Source organism: Phycomyces blakesleeanus (assembly GCF_001638985.1).
Source record: "Phycomyces blakesleeanus NRRL 1555(-) unplaced genomic scaffold PHYBLscaffold_36, whole genome shotgun sequence".
Taxonomy (NCBI): Eukaryota; Fungi; Mucoromycota; class Mucoromycetes; order Mucorales; family Phycomycetaceae; genus Phycomyces; species Phycomyces blakesleeanus.
In genome coordinates, this window is record NW_017265166.1 from 91954 (window position 1) to 111277 (window position 19324).

Sequence of the window (19324 nt, forward strand, 5' to 3'; positions counted from 1 at the left end):
TGCCCAAACATGTGACTAGGTGACGTAACATACTTCTAAACATCCTTCCAGGCTGTCCCGCCAGGCTGTCCGTAAAATTCCCCTAAATTTTTGATGCAGATAAATTTCTGGGTGGTGGCAAGCACCTATTGAATAGAAATCCTTGAGCAATGCATCTTAAATATTTTAAAGTATATAAATCTTTAAACACCTCCAAAATAAGAAACTTTTGTATCCAAAAATATGTATGCACTACGGGAAAAAATGGCGGTTTTTTGCTTTTGTGACTATGTTTTCGGCCTATAATAATTAAAAAATCACTAAAAATCCAATTTGAAACTAGAAAATCTCTATTTTTTGAAAAGGTTGACAAAAAGCAAATTGACCACCTAAAATTAAATCTCCTGATAGACAAAAGTAAGCTTTAACTACAGACTTTACATTTTTAGTAAATGTAGATTACAATTCATGACTATTAAAAGTCAGAGGTAAAAGAGAAGAAAATATCTAAACCTTTTGCTGAGAGAATAAAATATGTTAAGACAATTTGAAAAAAAATGTATTACAAAAAAAAACAAATTATAGGTCTGCAAGAGAACCAAGCAACATTTTTGGGCCGCAGTTAAGCTCTGGCCACATTATGTATGTTGTATGTTGTTGTTGTTGTTGTTGTTGTTGTTGTTATATTTATAGTCGCGTCCAACTTCACCAAACCAACCAATTCTTTGACATCTGCCAGATGAACTACCTTTGGCTTCATTTGCCCATTGTTAACAACTGGTATATCATTTACCAAACGGACTGCTGCAATCTCTACAAGAGCAAGTGGCCACCTCTTGTTGTTGAGCTTGTGCTCAAAGAAGACAAAAACTTTTCCAAAGAAATCCTTGTAAACCAGGGAGTATGTAGAATTTATGTTGTGGTTTTCATCAACCTGAATCTGTAATCTGATGTTATGTGCCTCCCTTACACAATTTTGGTCAAGTGCAGAGTCAATCACACAACTATTGACAGAAGTCTTGTGGCTAGTTTGTATAGCTGCTTCAATCATACTACACTCTTCCCCCTTTGATTTGTAGAAGTCTTCAAGAAGTTTCGAAAGACAAGAAATGCCTTCAAAACTATCTTGGATCGTTCTATTCCTCAAAGGCCCCCAGAACTCAATATCAGACCCAGCACCAACACGCTCACCCTCATCTGTCAATGGCCAACCAGCAGTGGAATCTTCATATTGTAAGTGTTGTGCTGTTCTTGCTTCTGTAATCATAATAGTGGCTCCAGCCTCTGCTTGTCGTATTTGTGCTAAGCCAAACATGATATTGCCAGTGTTAACATTTATAGCAGAATTACTCTTGATAGCCCTTGAGTATTCACCGATTGCCCATTCCACGGATCTGGCACTATATGCATAAGGTGGGCCGTATGCATCAATTATGAGAGGATAGTGCTGAAGAAGATGCTGGTTTATAGTGAAAATATTGATTTTGATTTTTCCACTTGTAAGTAGCAATTCCAGGTACATGTTCCATATTTCAAGTTTACTGAAGAAAAATAGTTAGAATAAATAATAGAATAACACATAGCTTTTACTAAAATATACTTTTTGATAGAGGTTTGTTCCTCTGCTGATAACTCCCAGCTCATGAGTAGGTTACATACTTGAACCAAGCCAAGTAACGCGTTCCAGGCAGTTGCATCTCCAATACGCTCTGCCACCAGCATAGGGACGACAAACAGAAGAAAGTCTGCCTAATCGACAGCCTTGAACGACCCGGGGTTCTTATATACATCCCTCCAATTGCTATGGAAGGATGTAGAGATGGTATTTCTTGTTTTGTACATTGCTGTACCAATCTCCTTCTGAACACCAGAAGAAAGAGCAAAACAATGGTCTGTTCCATAGGTACCAGAAACCAAACCCCAGACCTGCTTGCTTATTCCATGGCAAAGTCCATGCATTTCATCAAGGGCAAAAAACAATGGTCTAGAGAATATCTTCAATGTTACCAGAGGGGATTGTCCATTTAACCCTTTGCGGCTGGATGCACTGGCCTGGGAAAAATTCTGAAAACTTTCCAGCATACGGATATTGGTGCTGAGTAAAGTTCTGAAGTATTGTTCGTGCTTGGGACATTGGCCAACAACATGACAGATACAGCAATCGTCTTTGCTCATATGTCCAGAATGACATGCCAACTTTTCTAAGGCGGGAATGTCACCAGTGACCATTAAGACATGTATCTTGGCACGAATGGTCTTGTTTGGTGTCTTGACAACCATCCCTTCGCTCTCCAACACCAGGAGCTCTTTCATCGTTGATTCCATGAATGACTATAAATTGGCAGGTGCACCTAGACCTGGGATCATTGCGATCTGGAGCATTCTGCTTCTCTCATACCAGACCATGGGATTCAGGTTAAGAATGGTGGCATAGAGGATTGTTACAGAACCAGGAACATTGTGTGGTGTGAATCCATCAACAGGCAACGAAATTGCAATGTCATCTTTTCCAGAAAACAGATGTTTCGCTTGATGGTAAACCTGGCCATCAAACACATCAGTTTTACTTCCATCCGAGCTTGACTCATGATTATGGCGGTAATGCATATCTGCTCTTGTATTCTCGTTGGCTAATGCAAGAGCCAGTTGTCTCGCCAATGGAAGCTGTATCATCGTGGCAGCAGCAACCAGATCACCACCCTCAGTTTCTCTACGTCTTGTTTTGTACTGGCTTTGTCCACAGTTGGAGCACTCAGTCTGGGATGGACTGGTAAAGAGCATACATCCCCTCTGACAGATATCATGGACTGTCTCTTCAACACCAGAGAAACGCTTCAAAAGCTTTTTGCCAAGATGAGGAGTACATGCTCTGTATGTAATACAAGTCGACATTTCCAAAATGCTGTTGAAATGCTTGACTATCATTTAATGGGCATTGCGGGAGATACCAAAATCCTTAATGATCTTGAGAAACTCAAGGTTCTTTGCATCGTCTTTGTCAAGGGTAGATGCAGGCTGACTGAAGTCAAAAACCAAAGGAGATGTTTCGTTTTCAATGATATCCATGTAATTGCTAAGTTCTGCATCATACTTTAACAAGATAAATAATAATTAGCATTATATAATAAGACATGTATATATATATCTTACCATAGACTCATCATTATCATCATTACTGAAGATATTCATAATTAGATCATCGTTATCTTCGCTGTTGAGTCTATCCATGATCTGATCTTCGATTGCATCAGCACGTTCTCTGCTTGTTTATGAAGGTAACAATATAATTAATTACACTTTCTAATAGTATGTATGTGATTTGTAGTCTTACTCAATAATGTCGTTCGAGACAGTGTTCAAAACAACACTGACTTGTCCAGGAACAGGCGTGGTTTGTGAAGTCTGGATATCATTATGTCTTCTATGACGGTTCTTAAAGCAGTGAGCTCTACAACTCTTGGCTTTTTTTAAATTGGTGTGGCACTCTTTGCATTGATTGCATTGGTAACTATCAAGGATTGAATTTGGAGACATTTTTTAGGTTGGAAATAAACACTTAAGAATAAAGGTATGAATATTGATAATTCCTTTTAAATAATATGTCTTTATACTTAATAGTGTTGAGATTTGTATAGACTTAATGACTACAAGTAGGCAATGACATAGATGATACAAATATAAACTCAGGAACAGAAGCTAAAACATTGCATAATAGCTGTTATTAGAACTACAGTAGCCCAATAATAATATTGGCTGGACCAATAGGTTAAACTCATTTATATGAAACTAATAATAGACAATAGAAAATTTTTTTGGCCTTTATCTTTCTTTCACAACAATCCTTTTTCTCAGGTAAACCAAACTCTCAACATGAATAACACAGATAAAAATTCCATCTCTTTGCTACACGCCATGTACAATGAGATACTATCTTTGAAGGCAGGCCAAGAAAAGGCCAAACTTGAAAGAAAGGCACAGATCGAAGAGTTGAAGCTCAAAATGAAGACGAGCATCAAAGATTTGAATTTGGAGATTACTGCTCTCCAGAGCCAACTGGAGAATAGAAACATTTCCAACCAACACACTTTGCCTTCTGTCTCTGCCATTGTAAGACAAAAAATAAAACGAGTTGAATATATATTAATATGTCATTTAATAGTTTAGTGCTAATACCATCCGCAAACCGGTGAGCATATTCCATGAAATAACTTTAAAGCATATCTTCAAGATGATAAGTGAAGACCTTGGCATTGAAGTAACAAGTAACAAAAAGGCCACACTCAATATGTGTACAAAGCTTATATGTGATGATATGGCTGCCCATCCTTCGGTGATCGCTCTTGGTCCTAATCCTAGCTGGGAGTCTATAACAGTAGCACTTAAGAAAGAAATGTGTGCCAGGCACGCAAATATAATGAAGGATTCTGGTATAGACTTCACTAGATGTCTCGGAAAATTGGGCATCAACTGCAAGAGTTGCACATCTCTGGAGGGACCGCCATAAAAGATTACAGTCTCGTAAGTAATCCGGTGTAGTGGAATTGAATAGGATATTTTACTATGAAAACCTAGAATATTAAATAGTAAATAGCCAATAAAATGTATCTATAGATTTTTGTATGCTTTAACAGCCAATAAAATAAACAATATTATTTATTTTTCTGTCATAATAACCAATAAAATGAACAATATGATTTTTTTTCTGTCATAACAACCAATAAAAATGATTAATAAAAATGATCTTCTATTGTAATAACCAATAAAAATTTGTATTTATTAAAATGATCAAACATTTACATGTATATTATCCAATAAAAAACTGTTTTCATAAAAGTAACATTAAAAAAAAATTACTAGTGTCCAATAGAATTCCTTTCTAAGCTAAAATATTAAAGTAATAAATGACATTTAAGAGAGTACCCAATAAAAGTAATCGATTATATAATATACTTTATATAATAAAGAATGAAACGCTGTCCAATAGAAGAGCCAACAAAAGAGAATCAGAAAGCGGAGATCTGTAATATGTATTTAAACTCCAGGGGCAAAGTGGATATTTGGCAAAAAACCACCACAAAGCTGCCTTGTCAAACCGCCATAAAGCAGCCATAAAACCCCACTTTTTTTCCCGTAGTGATGATGCTTAACATAAACAAAATACATTACTTTCCAGTTTATATATCTCTTTTGTACTCTATATACGAAATGCCAGTTTGATATCTTTGGCCTGATTTATTTCCTATGCTTATGTGTGCTATTTTATATATAAACGAGGTAGACTGGCGTCCCCAGCGGGACTGCATTGAGAAGAAATAACCATACTATGAAAAGAAAGAAAAAACCGTTAGTCTGAGTTTATTTGGATTTTGTTATTATAAAGGTTTATTGTAGTAATAAAAATAAAATAATAGTAAGGAATATATCTTGCAGCCATATTTTTTTGGGGGTTTGTATTTTAATATTTTCAAAAAAGAAGGAAATTGTTATACTTTGTCATATACACAATTGGTATTGACAATTTTAAAAAAAAATTATTAAAATATTTGAAAAAAAGTAAAAAAAAAAACATTAAGATAAAGATAAGTCTAAGCAGAAATAACATGAATATAAAAAATACAAAAATAAAAATAAAGCATATAGAAAAAGATTGCCATATTTGGATAAAGACATAGGGCAGAAAGCATATGATATGGAACAGATTAGTTAATTTCTAGAAAGCACTTCATTATAAACAACATTGTTTATAGACATTGCTGGTTGCTTCGGTAGAAATACTGCCCATATCAACCATGATTTTTACTGAGTTTGGAGTTCGGACCTGAGAGAGAGTGACATACAACTGCCCACGACCAAAGACATGGTGGGGAAGGTACAAACCAACTTTGTCAAGAATCTGGCCTTGGAACTTGTTGATAGTCATGGCAAAGGCAAGGTGGACTGGAAATTGACATCGCTTGAACTCAATGGACATGGTCGATCCATTTGGGTTCAGCTTGATTCTGGGGATAAGTACCACCTTTCCAGCACTTGATCCAGTTACAATGGTAGCCTTGATGACATATCTGCCAAAGTCATTGCATATAAGGCGGGTACCATTGCAGAGGGGGTAGTACGCCGGGCCATGTTGTGAGTGGTAGTTAACTGGCCGGGGACAAAATTGCAGTTCCTTTGGTTGTTAGGGCACTGCAAGCTGTTACTCCGTTGGTGACCAATTCCATTACAGCTGGAACAGCGGGGAATAACAGTGGCAATGGCAGTGGCAGTGGTGGTAGTCAAATCCAAGACTCTCTCAACATCAGAAACTTGAAAAGCCTCAAAAGCGGCAGTTAGATCTATAATAAAAATATTAAAAAATAATTAATAATTGTGGCAATTTATATATAATTTTAAAAATTATCTCTGTTGCTCTCTGCAGTATATTGTTCTGTGAAGGAGAGATCAATTAACAATGGTTGTATGGGCACAGCAGAATCCTGGATAGCTTCAACTCTTGGTCTTGAAGCAGCAGCTAAATAGAGAAAAAAATAGAGTAGAAAAAATGATTAGAATTTTTGCTGAATATTAATCAATTACGCTATATTTATTTACCTCAACTACTCTCTGCAGGATATTGGGCAGCACAGGAGAGAGCAATGATTTCTGCTATGGTGAGCACCACGCAACTCTGGACAGCTTCAACCCTTGGTCTCAAAGCACCAGCTAAATAAACATGTAAATGCAGATGAAAGCAAATAAGTTAGAAACTATGCAAGTCGATCCGATGAATTAAAGTAATCTGTTTTAATGTTATCTCTAATACTCTCTGCTTGATATTCTTCTTGGGCAGAGAGATTATCACTGGTTCTCTTTTGGGGGATCAAGAGAGTTTTGTGTCTTGGATTCAAAGGGCAAGAAAAATTTGATCCCCTGCTGTGACCCAATTGTTTACATGAAGCACAAATAGGTCCAGAAGGAGTCATATTGATGTTTGATAAATTGTAATTGGTTTTGTAATTAAGCTAAATTCAAGTGTAAATGGAGATAGAGAAATAGTAAAGAATATATGTAAGATTATTATTTTTCTGAAAGACATGAACTTTACAGGAACCCTATATATACTCTTTTTCATAATAACGATTGTACCAATAATGACAGACTTGTCATAATTTAAAATAGATTTGAATCATATGTAAATCAACAATGTGCTGAAGTAATATGATAATTAGAATAAATTCAAGAGAATATCTTCAAGTAATATTGAATAATAGAGTAAAATCCATGTGTCAAGGCGCTGTAAGATGACTTCTTCAAGTAATAGTAGCTAAATTAAGTAGAGTATAGCTGTAAAAGTTCATTAGAATGTCTTGTTAAAGTAATAAAAGTAAGGTGACAAAAGGAACAGTCAGTTGTCAAAGTAGCGTGGGTTAACCTTTTGGAATTAACATGTGTATCAGATTACAAATGCTGCAGAAAGTGTATGGTTCAATATAGCTTCTTGAAGGAACAGAATATATAAATTCTTGAATATCCAATTGTCAATGCAAAATCATATGTTTCATTTTACTTTATCAGTTATTATTATAAAATGTAGTATATAATATTAATGATCTTTGCTTTTAAATTAAAAAGTAGTAATAGCCAACACTTTTTTCTTTTTTTGTTGTTAATTAATCCAAATCCAGGTATCAGGGCGTAGCAAAATTGTAACATACAAAGGAAGCATTATTTTTATTTTATTTTTATTTATTATTTATATTGAATAGCTTTTGGTAATAGCTAAAATGATATATACATATATTCTCTTTATTCTTTAGATCGATATATTTTTATTACAATTACTATACAATTAAAAATGACCTGATTTTTATTTATTTATATATAATTTATAAGTATAATAATAATAATAGTTGGTAGTAATAAGAAAAAAAAAATTTTAAAGATGTTCAAAACAAACAGTGATTTAATAGTAAAGACATTTTGTTATATGGACATGATTTATATTACAATAGAGATTTATCAATAATTGAGATATTGAATGCAATCGAAAGATGATTAGATTCCATATAACTCATGTGCAGAGTATCTCTGTTTCTTTTTAACTGTTTTAAAAGTGCGATCGTAAGTCATGTGATATACAGGGCCGGTTGATTTTAATAATATGTATGATAGTAAAAAAAAAAGTTGTATTCGTTGACTTGTTTTTAGAAATAAGTGCAATCGACTGAGGAAGAGGGGGAGAAAATGAAATGAAATGAAAGGAAAAACACGGATAGTTTCAATACTCTATATCTCCATTGATTGTCGTCTTTATCTTGGACTTTAAATTCTCGGTTTCTTCGTGTAAATCAACTACTCGAGCAGCTAACGACATGAACTCCCGGTTCTGTCTTTCCATTGTATATTTAATATCGGCAGGCATGTAGACATCATTTTCACTAAAATTATTGATGGCCTGTTCGATAATTTGAACTGTCTTTCCATACTCTCGCGTCCGTTTTTGTAGATCAGATGCAAGTCTAATGAAATAGTCCCAGTGGGCACAGTTTGTGAAGGCATCGTCTGGGCGAGATGGATTGTCAAGGAAAAGCTTGACCATGTTGGTGTTGGCCCGCTGGTATGCAATGTCTTTTGAAAGTTCATCCAATTCTTTCGTTTTTCCTGATATACAAGATTTCAAGATTTCCGTTTTCTAAAGATTGACCCAGAAAAACGCACACATATATATACATACATACATATGTAAGCCTGTGCTAAAGAAAATATAGCAGTACTAATACTAATACTAAAGCCCCTTTTTCCTATTTTTCTAACAATGGCATTTTTTGTTGTTTATAATCGGTACCTCTTTCAGCTCCACAGCTTGCTGTCTAATGTATTCGATAGATCCATTATTACGGGAAAGTATGTGTGCATCAAGCATGTCGCTAATGTGAACGCTTTTTGAAATGAATTGTTCTAAATCAACAAGTTCTTCCATTGCTTCGGGTGGAAGCTCAGAGAATCTTGTTGACCGTTTGATATCTTCCCTCTGTTTGATATTAGGTTGTAATGTAGTTGGCGCTCTAATTATAGGAGCTGATGTTGAGGTATTTCCGGAACTAAAGAAAGAAAGAAAGAAAGAAATAAGTATATATATATATATATATGTGTGTGTGTATGCGTAATAACACAATACACAATATCTTATATTTATCAAATACAGTCAATCCACTTACAGACTATCCCTTTCCCCAGATGAGGTTTCACCAAAAGTAGGTAATCCAGCCACTTTTGTTGTCTCTGTCACCTTCCACTCACTAGGAGGGCCAGGTTTAAACACATTTTTCATCATTTCTTCAGGATTTTTGGGCTCTTTGTCTGCAGACGTATCGTTCTTAGCTGTAGTGTCCTTCTGCTTAGGAGCCGAGAATGAAAATACGGGAGTATTGGATTGTGGTGTTGGCAAAGAGTTTGAAGGAAGCTCGGTGATCTTTGGAGTAGATTCTGTATTCTTACCAAAGCTACCAAAGCTTAATTTTGATGTTTTGTTGGCTTCTGTTGTAGGCAAAATACTATTAGAGAGTGGCGTGCTTGTGCTTGTTGTTAGGTTTGTATCTGTATTTGTGTTAGTGAATGTTGGAGGTGCGTGCGTTTGTGCGGCCGATGTCGCTGTTGCTGTAGTTGTTGTTGTTTGTGGTAATTGTGTTTGTGTGGTAGATGTTAGCGTATGTGTCGGAGGTGTCGTGGTCAGTGTTTTTCCAAATAGTGATCCTCCAATTTGTGATGTAGTACCTGGTGGTGTTGATGATGCTGGTGCTATTGGTGTAGAGCCCTGGGCTGGAACAAACGAAAATAGTGAAAGAGGCGATGGGCCGTGACGCATCTTGCTATCTGCCCTTTGTAAAGGTGGGTTAACATCCTTGCGTTTACGGCTATTTGATGAAAATTGGTCTGTGGCTTGATTATCATGTTCTGCATTAGAGTCAACCGCTGTTACAGTAACTTGTGGTGTTGATTGAGCTTGGCTAGGAAACAAGGTTGGTGACTGGGGTACAATAGAGGCTAAATTATCTATGGGGAAGAAGAGAAGGAGAAGAGAAGATAGGAAGACACGGAGAATAAGAATAAAGAAAATAATAATGAGGTCAATTGATTGCATTGTGAATTACCTTGTTGGGGTGCTGTGGCACTAAATGGACTACTTCCGAAGTTGAAAGTAGTTGCAGGAGGACCATCGGGTTTATTAGTAGGTGGGGTAAATGTAGGTGTAGAAGAAAATAATGTGCTCGAAGACGGTGCTACAAATAAGAGAAATAGAAACCATGAGATTAAGGATATATGTCATTGAAAAACAAAGTAGAAGAAGAAGAATAGAAATTCAGCTTACTGCTGGAACTTGGCGTAAATGTATTAGTAGCTGGGGGCGTTTGGAATGCAGGAGCTCCAAAGCTAAAGTTAACCGATGGCTTAGAATTCATTGCAGTTTGATTAGAAGGTAAACTGAAGGAGAATGATTGTGGTGGTTGACCCGGATTATTCATTTGAGGAGGCTCCACAGAACCAAATGAAGGCATAGGCGTAGATCCAATCAAAGACGAGTCTCTGTTCAGCCTTCTCACAGGTTTCTTGATTACCCTTTGAGAAACGGGAATGTTTTCAGGGGAGGAAGAGGATGAGCCTTGGCTATATCACAAATAAAGAAAACGATGAAAATCCAATGACTTTTTATTGTTTATTTATTGTTCATTATTTATGTAACATATACAAAATAGGCGCTACTCATTTTGTCTAACAGCCACAAAAACAACAACAACAACAACAACAGCAGCAGCAGCAGCAGCAGTCTCTATATTCTTACTCCATGTTGGCAGACAAATGACAATAAAAACACGCGCGGATAAATTTTTTTGATGTAAAGGCAAAAAGTGGTGTATGGCAACGCGCGAATACGTCACAGTTGGGTCTTCTGGCGTGTAATCTCCGACGAAGCTCAAAGACGGTAACAGTACTTCCCCATATAAAAAAAAACACCAGTCGTAGACTTAAAGTCTAGGTCTGTACAGCCGTCCAATACCGTGTTGCTACTTTGAATTCAGACTATTATAGTTTTTTTTATGGACGAACGAAAAGTAATTTTTAGACAAATAGAAAATAAAATTGAGACAAAAGAGTTAGTTTTGAGACTAAAGGAGGTACTTGCGCAGATTTTTTTTTTCATTTGGTGAAGTCTTGGTTCACCTCCAGTTCATGGGTTTGTCTGATTATAATTATAGATCATATTTACTGAAAGATATTGTTTTAATTTTATAAAGGCTTGCTATTGTATTTACTATGAATTATAGTGTTCTTATTGATGTTATCCAGTTTCTTTTCCCGAGATACGATTTGGTCATCTGCTAATAAAACAAGTTTACTAAAGAGTTGTGACAGGATCTCTATCAATGTTTACCCCTTCAAAATAAGTCTAGTGAACTTTAAATGGTTGCATTCCGAGATATTGACATTATTTTTTAGTTTTTTTTAGATGGTTTCAGGGTATGAGTACATACTTTGGAGATTAGAGATACGTAGTTATATAAAAGAATTAGAAACACATTGTTACGGTTGATCGAAAACTTTATTATAAAAACAATAAAACCCGCCGAAAACAGTGTGAGCAAGAGTTTGCTAAAGAGATGATGAAACTTTATAGAGGACTTAATTGGTGGTTGCAAATAAAACAAAAGGAAAAGTAAAGAAATCGATGAAGAAGTTTAAAGTGGTTATTGAAGCAAATTTATATGAAGAAAACATATAGAAAGTGAAGTTTATTTTGACAAAACGCATAAGAGAAAAAGGGAAGAAAAAAATTGGAATTGAAACAATATCATCAGGATTTGACTGTCATATTATCTAATAATTGTAAGTTTATTAAGATGTATGTTTCTTATATTTGTCACAGTATTATGGTCTTATCAGCTGTGGTCAATTTTGACTAATTATTATTATTTTTAGCAACCTGGAAATTATCACATCCCAACGCGTTCTCTACTAAAGAAAAAATGCAAGAATAGACATTAATAAACTTATTTTTTTGAGGGCTTACATTATTAAGCAAGTATATAGAAGAGATTCTTAGCTATTTTTTTTTAAAGAAAAGGGAGGAAATAAGCTCAATGATTACTAGAAATTTAGTGATGATTTGGATCAACAATTTGAAGAATCCCTAGATTTTTACCTCAAATCATCACCAAATGGCGTCCACAATGAAATCTGTGAAACTATCTGGAAATTAAATAGCCGCGTAGAAGGAGAATTGGCAGGAAAGATTGCCATTCACACTTAACACCTCTAATAAGCTTGTTCATATGTAAAAGTGGCTTTCTTGTCAGCACACCTCTCATTTCCCATATATATATATATATCTGCTTGTTTTTTTTTATTTCAATGGATTTATTTGTTGTTGTTGCTGCTGTTGTTTTTTAGATATTTAAAATAATGAAACTGATTTAATCCGAAATATCCTCTCTCCTATCACTGGCCGATGAATTGTCGCTCTGAGTTATTGGTAGTTTTGAGCGTAAGCTGGGTTGGTAGTGGAGTAAGACCGATCAGCAGCATGCGGGTAGCCATAGTGAGGCTGATTGGATGATGGGATAAATCCACCAGTGGGGCCGACTGACGAAGGATCTTGAGGGTATCCTCCATATTGTCCACCAGGTGAGACTGTAGCATAAGGAGGGGTTTGATTTTCTCCATTGTTAACACCATGAGAGTATCCAGTAGAAGGATAGGCAGAAGATGCTGGATGGGGAGAAGGATATGGAGCTTGTGCATTCTGATCACCAGAATAACCCTGACGATCTGAAGAATAATCATAGGTGGGAGTAGTAGAATGCTGCACAGTTGGATATTGCTGTTGTTGAGGCTGCTGGGGTTGCTGCTGAGGCTGTTGGGGTTGCTGCGGAGGTTGCTGTTGCTGTTGCTGTTGCTGTTGCTGTTGCTGTTGCTGTTGCTGATACTGCTGCTGTTGCTGATACTGCTGCTGTTGATCAGGATAACCATAAGGGGATTGCTGCTGTTGCTGCGGCTGACGAGCAGTTGGAGATGCTGCTTGTTGTGGATATCCATAAGGCAATTGCTGCTGAGGCTGTTTTGGAGTTTGTTGTTGTTGTTGCTGTTGTTGCTGTTGCTGTTGAGAGTAAGGTGGGTATCCTTGATAGCCAAAGTAGCTATCTGAAGGCATGTTATTAGCTGGCTGTTGGTCAGGATAGCCATAAGGTTGAGCAGGTGGATATCCATTGTTCACTAAAGTCTGGTGTTAGTATCTACTGGATCCTTAACCACAGTTCTGCTTATACTCACTCCCCGGAGCAGAGTATCTAGCAATAGAGCTACCGAGCATTCTATCGTACATGGTCCGTGCTTGTAAAAACTTTTCGTTCAATGTCACAAGCTCATCTAAAGTTTTTTTTAATAGCAAGTAAATGTTTTAATGCGTAGAATTTACAAGAAAAAAAATAGTCTTCGTTTGTTCGTTCGTTCTTTCGTTCGTTCACTCGCCCTCTCTTTTTCTTAATCTCTCTTTTACCTTTCTTCAGACTGTACTTCTCGATCAAGTGTACCAACTTTGGTCTAATAGCCAATGTGCTGTTGTAGAGCGACTGAAGTTCTTCATTTTCAGAAAATGCGTCCTTGCGAGGGTCAATGTTGGCTAATATTTCCAAGAGGCGTTCAACGTTACGAAGTTCACCGATAACTTCCTCTTCTGTCTGTGCCTCTTTTCTTATATCTGCCGAAGAAGGCTCAACAATTTTTTCCTAACGCCATCCAAAATAAATTGTTTAACACACTATTTAAATATACTTTTGTATATATATATATCCTCACCACATAGTTGACTGGAAATATGCCTGTATTTCCACGCAATTCACCCTTCCACCAGTCACGATAAACGCTTTCGAGTACTCTTATGATATCTCCCTTCTGAAATCCAAGCTCCCCTTGTTCTGTTGGCTGAAAGTCATACAGCGCACGAACGCGCGATATCTTTGGTCCCGATTCTTTGGTTTCTACTGGCTGTTAATTGATTTGATTAATTAAGATATATATATATAATGAATACACTGCCACATACACACAGACACACAGATACACACGCATACGGAATTCGTATATGTATGTAAGTATGTATGTATACGTGTAATAATAAAAATGTTCCAGGTGGAAAAATTGTCTAACCTTTGGTGCATCTTCTTTGACGATTGTTGTAGAGCGTTTGAATGCTTTTCGATTCTCAGTTTCCGATAGAGACAATGCCAATGCCAGTTGAAACTCTTCTTCTTCTTTTTGCTTATCCAGTTCGGACTAAAGAAGAAATCAACAAGAACCACAAAATAAGTACAATGATACTTTAGAGTCTTGCGGCACTTTAAACATTATATATGCTGAATCACTATACACACACACATATATATATATGTATATATATACCTGAGTAAATTCTTTCTTTGGTTTTTGAGGAGATGGGAATTGGATGCCTTCTGCACGTAGTGACTGGTAAACAGAATTCATAAGACCAAGAGAAGAGTCGGCTCTGAATTCGAATGAACAAAACTGAATGAATTCGAGTGTTCTCTTTCTCACACGCTCGTGTACTGTCTATAAATAAATAATAATAATAATAATAAAATTATATGTATATTTAGTAATTGTATAAGCCAAACTTTCAAATAACACAAGGTTTTTCATTTATATATATATATATATTTACCTTGTCATGAACAATTTTGGTCAGTGTGTTGGTAAAGGCACGCGATGAAATTTCTCGATGGACAGTAATATCTGTGTTCTTAATAAGTGCCTCTGCCAGCTGGTAATAGGTTAATTTTAAAAAAATGGATTTTAGTCAATATTACATATTAAGTCAAGCGAGATCAGTGTGTATCAATAATTATATATATATATATATATATATATATATATGCGTGGGTTGGTGCGTGCGATAAACTTACGGTTAAGGCGTAAAGCTGTACGTTGGCATTGCGGCTCAAGAGTCGTTTTTGAAGAGCGGCGATGCAGTCTCGGGCACTAGAATGGCAAAGAGATGTATAAGTTTTGAGATTGAAAATGCTAAGACTAATTAAGATTAAACGCCCAGCCTTTTTTTTGTTTCTGAAAATGTAAAAAGAAGGAAGAAGAAGAAAATAAAATACATTTTATTAAACTAAACTAAATTAAAAACGTAAAACCTAAAGAAAGCTTCACCTCTCCGCAGAAGTGCCAGCCACCTTGTCGCAGACACTAAGAATGAGTTCCCAGTTTTCTGCTGTGAGATTTTCGTCTGTAGCAGAGACTAATAAGACGTTGTTGTTGTTGTTGTTTTTAAAAAAAAGTATATATATATTGGTGCGTATATAAAGAATAGTGAATAGACAGTTAGTTTAATTCAAAGGCAGATATCTTAATTCTAGCAGCCTATTTAATGACCTCTACTTACTGACAATCTCTTCGAATGCGTTGGGTTTTGAAAACATGATGAATTGATAAGATGTAGAAGAAGAATAAGAAGAACCCGCCTTTGTGAAGAGAGAGCGAGAGAAAAGTGAATCTGTCCTCGGGGCTTACATCATCTCCGCAGCCCAGGTGTTGCCTGTTTTGGGAACAGAGACAAGCGCATGTTGTTTGTGGCCTTTGAACAAAGCATTATAGTTTTCTTTGTTTCGTAATCTCTGATACAATCTGACACCATTCTAGCTCATCTTTTGTTTAAAAAAAAAGTGGTCTGCTAACAAAACCATGGACCTTTGATGGTTATCGAGGACTTAAAAAAGCTGTTTGGAAATCATCATTCTCAATCATGTCTTTTTTACAACACGTAGATTATGTGCATTTGCTCCTACTTTCTTCTTTTATTTAAAGCTGTACATAATATATTTGATATGCTTTTTGTATATAAAAGATATATGACACTCATAGACTCACATTCATATGCATGTATATATATATATATATATACTGAATAAGCTCACACTAATATAATGATTTTATTGTTAGTATTACCTTGATTGGTGAGATTTAAACAGTCAGATTAACTTTAGCTCCAATGTCTATCGTGTATTCATAGACAAAATATGCTCATTTCTTTTTTGGAAATTATTATAATTATTTTAAATATAATCTTTGCAAGAAGGGAAGAAAGATACAAACAAAAAAGAAGCTTATAAATATTACGTTCTCCTTTAAGTATATAAATATGATTACTATATGATAGGATAGGATAAAAGTGGTCTGGGACATATGCCTTGAATATGATCCCTGAGAATAAATTTGTCTATTAGAACTGTAACTGTAACTATGACTATGATTATTGATGCTGTTAGTAAAAGAATGATTTACGTTTGTTATATTCATCTTTCCCTTTTGATCTCTATTAGTGACTTTGCCCCTTGTATATATTAAAAGAGAAGCAAGGGCTCTAGAATGTCTCCCTAGTCAATTTTCTCTTGTTTGTTAGTTTTGATGTAAAAAATCATATAAGCAAGAATATTTATAGCATTATGGATAATAAAAACAAAAAAGAAAAGAAAAAGACGACATATATTACGTTTGATTTCAAATCATACATTTTCTCTTCCTGTCTTAAACACACCAAGTCAAGATGAATAGAAGACGGGATTATAGAAAGAAGGGAGTAAAAGGAGTATAGTCTTTGGCGGAATGGTGTGGCAAAACCAAATAAAATAGCATAAGAACAATTGGAAAAAGAAGAGAGAAAAGGTAATTCTATAAGACACTCCAAAAAAAAAATAGGCAAAAATAAATATAAGAAATCTATACATCTATACCTATATTCTTACTCTTACTCTTATCATTTACCTTTTATTAATTAACGTAATTTACTACTTTATCTCCTTTTGTCTTCTCTATCTATTAGCCTTTTATTTTTATTTTCTCAAGGTGTAAGTTGCTAGTCAAATTGTCAGGAACAATAGCAAAACACAAGCTTTCTGGATATATTGCTTTATTTAATTTGACTTTGTTTCAAAGAAAAGTAAAATAATAAATTTATTCAACTATTTCTTTTTCTTCTTCTTTACAGCTACTTTTGTGTATATATATATATATATATATATATTTGATGTCCCAGAGATCAAAGCAAAATTCAACACCTTTAGGTCCTATCACAGACTTTGAAGGAAACTCCAAGGTGTACACAACAGAGGAATTATCGAATCGTCAAATCCAAGAGAAACACATTTTACGTGCCTTGGATCTTCATACAATGCCACTCTTTTGCATCTTTTACTTTACAGATCATCTTGATAGAGCAAACATTGGAAATGCCATGTAAGAATATAGATATATAGGTGTAGCTATGTCTATAGAGTGTAATGAATACTTTAAATAATCATAATCATAATACCAGAGCTATATATTGAAACAAATAAATAAAATAGGCTTGGTGGAATTCATAAAGATCTCAATGTAAGTTACTGATTATTATCATAGTTCGAAAAGGATCAACTAAAGACATTTATATATGTTTTAATTTTCATTAGATTGCACCTTCTCAATTGAGTATTGTTATATCAGCATTTTATATTACATATGTAAGTATTTAAATATATTCAAACACTACATAGATAAAAAAGATAGTATATAATTATTTTATTTTTATTTTTTAAAAAAAAACAGATTCTGTTCGAAGTACCTTCCAATATCATGCTCACCAGAACAAGTCCTGTTCTTTGGCTCTCACTCATCATGGCTGTTTGGGGAACCGTAACTCTTACAATGGCCTTCTCTAGTAATTTTGAGGGACTATTAACCTGTCGTCTTTTATTAGGGTAAGAAAAGAAGAAATAGTTTATACATATAGATAGATTATTTATATATATATATATATAATCTTATTTCATTTTATTTTTCTTCAGAGCGGCTGAGAGTGGATACATCCCTGGCATTCTTTATCAAATGTCGTGTGTATATAAACCCCGTGAACTCAGTCTTCGTATCGGATGCCTGTTCTGTATGGCTTCATTGTCTGGAATTGTGTCTGGACCACTCGCATATGCAACTTCATTTCTCGACGGCAAAAGAGGGCTACATGGCTGGCAATATCTCTTTATTATCGAAGGTGTTCCTACTATACTGCTCAGCGTGATCTCGTACATCTGTCTATTTGACACAATTGATTCGGTGAGCTGGCTGACAGATGAACAAAAGGAAATCCAGCATTTGCGTCTGGCTGAAGGAAAGTCAGATGCAGATAATCGTCAAGAGCCCATTACTTTCAAAACCCTGTGGCTTGTATTGACAGATTGGAAAATGTGGATGTTCAGTATGGTTTATATCCTGAGTGCCATCAATATCACCAGTATTGGTGTATTTATTCCTACAATTATTGATGGTTGGTTGATTATAAGAAAATAGAACGGTTTACTATTGATACTATTATCTTTTGTGTTCATTTTATATCTAAATCAATAATCAACACTTGTTATATAGGATTTGGATTTCCTGTATTAACTTCACAGCTCTTGACTGCACCACCTGCTCTTGTGTCGACATTTATGGTGATTCTAGGTGGTGCTTTAGCAGACAGGTGTAAGGCTAGGGCACCGCTGGTCATGGCAGGGTTTGTTTTGATAGGTATTGGGTACCTTTTACTTCTCACCCTGCACAACACATGGGGTAAGTTTGAGTTTTATAAATCGATATTTCCATTTTACATCATCATGTATTATATTTTATTTATAATATTTCTATATAGCACTTTATGGATCACTATTTATTATTCCTGCTGGAATTGGTCTCCAAGGTCAGTCTACCTAATATATGTATATAAAGATGTATATAAAGATGTACATTTAAGCTTACTGATCAAAAACTCAAATCTAATTTTATTTTATTATATTTTAGCTCCAGCTGTGGTTGGTTGGTCAAGCATAAATTTCCCAGACATTACAACTCGAGCTGTAGCTGTAGCTGCGGTGGTGATGATAGGTAATGGAGGCAGTATAGTGGCTTCCTTCCTTTATCCACTTGTTGATGCCCCTCATTATCGTAAGTTTTACAGTTTATTATGACTTTTTTCTTTAAAAGAAAATTATATATATATTTAACTAGATTTTGGAAACTCCTTTAATCTGGTCGTGTCTGTCCTTGGATGTCTATTTTCTGGATTGACAGGATATTTGCTTTACCGAGAAAACTGTCGTCGAGATCGTGTAACAAGTATTGCAAACGATTCAGGTCTTTCGCTTGAAGAAGAAAAGGCAACAGTAAGAAATAATAAGATTAACAATTACTTGGTATAATTCTATATATTAATTAATGATTAGGCTCTCCAGTTTCGTTTCTTTTATTAAATAAACAAAGAAACAACCGAGCAAACCAATGAAAT

At 35.2% G+C, this 19324-nt stretch overlaps 5 protein-coding genes across 5 annotated transcripts; 2 read left to right on the forward strand and 3 right to left on the reverse strand.

Annotated features, from left to right (window-relative positions):
• Positions 1-35: 35 nt before the first annotated feature.
• Positions 36-3513, reverse strand: PHYBLDRAFT_70844 (C2H2-type zinc finger transcription factor; the record flags this gene model as incomplete). Its single annotated transcript, XM_018442346.1, has 9 exons — positions 36-125; positions 689-1438; positions 1477-1520; positions 1639-1751; positions 1772-2285; positions 2337-2897; positions 2928-3069; positions 3130-3241; positions 3311-3513. The coding sequence occupies 9 exons, from the start codon at positions 3511-3513 to the stop codon at positions 36-38; spliced, it is 2529 nt and encodes an 842-aa protein (XP_018284424.1).
• A 336-nt stretch (positions 3514-3849) lies between these two features.
• On the forward strand, positions 3850-4483 carry PHYBLDRAFT_175195 (hypothetical protein; the record flags this gene model as incomplete). Its single annotated transcript, XM_018437445.1, has 2 exons — positions 3850-4086; positions 4139-4483. The coding sequence occupies 2 exons, from the start codon at positions 3850-3852 to the stop codon at positions 4481-4483; spliced, it is 582 nt and encodes a 193-aa protein (XP_018284425.1).
• Positions 4484-5704: 1221 nt separating this feature from the next.
• On the reverse strand, positions 5705-6938 carry PHYBLDRAFT_70846 (hypothetical protein; the record flags this gene model as incomplete). Its single annotated transcript, XM_018442347.1, has 4 exons — positions 5705-6120; positions 6177-6311; positions 6577-6678; positions 6779-6938. 4 exons carry the CDS (start codon positions 6936-6938, stop codon positions 5705-5707), a joined length of 813 nt encoding a protein of 270 aa, XP_018284426.1.
• Positions 6939-12361: 5423 nt separating this feature from the next.
• PHYBLDRAFT_189300 (hypothetical protein) lies at positions 12362-15461 on the reverse strand. The gene is made up of 11 exons (XM_018439641.1): positions 15416-15461; positions 15184-15271; positions 14931-15006; positions 14690-14788; positions 14410-14577; positions 14158-14283; positions 13807-13995; positions 13508-13736; positions 13282-13377; positions 12979-13224; positions 12362-12780 (listed from the first exon to the last, which is right to left on the reverse strand). Exons 1-11 carry the CDS (start codon positions 15450-15452, stop codon positions 12479-12481), a joined length of 1656 nt encoding a protein of 551 aa, XP_018284427.1. The 5' UTR covers positions 15453-15461; the 3' UTR covers positions 12362-12478.
• A 1595-nt stretch (positions 15462-17056) lies between these two features.
• PHYBLDRAFT_152463 (hypothetical protein) lies at positions 17057-19289 on the forward strand (the record flags this gene model as incomplete). The annotated part of the gene is made up of 10 exons (XM_018432922.1): positions 17057-17265; positions 17376-17403; positions 17478-17528; positions 17614-17765; positions 17853-18328; positions 18427-18612; positions 18692-18739; positions 18841-18984; positions 19048-19202; positions 19263-19289. 10 exons carry the CDS (start codon positions 17057-17059, stop codon positions 19287-19289), a joined length of 1476 nt encoding a protein of 491 aa, XP_018284428.1.
• Between the last annotated feature and the right edge of the window lie 35 nt (positions 19290-19324).

What these genes read in the sequence shown, in the direction of transcription:
- PHYBLDRAFT_189300 (XM_018439641.1), bottom strand. Translation starts at nt 15,452, where the DNA reads ATGTTTTCAAAACCCAACGCATTCGAAGAGATTGTCA. An exon ending in GCTGGCACTTCTGCGGAGAG is followed by an intron (nt 15,007 to 15,183) that starts GTGAAGCTTTCT and finishes TTGCCATTCTAG; the next exon opens with TGCCCGAGACTGCATCGCCG. An exon ending in TCAAAGAAGATGCACCAAAG is followed by an intron (nt 13,996 to 14,157) that starts GTTAGACAATTT and finishes ATCAATTAACAG; the next exon opens with CCAGTAGAAACCAAAGAATC.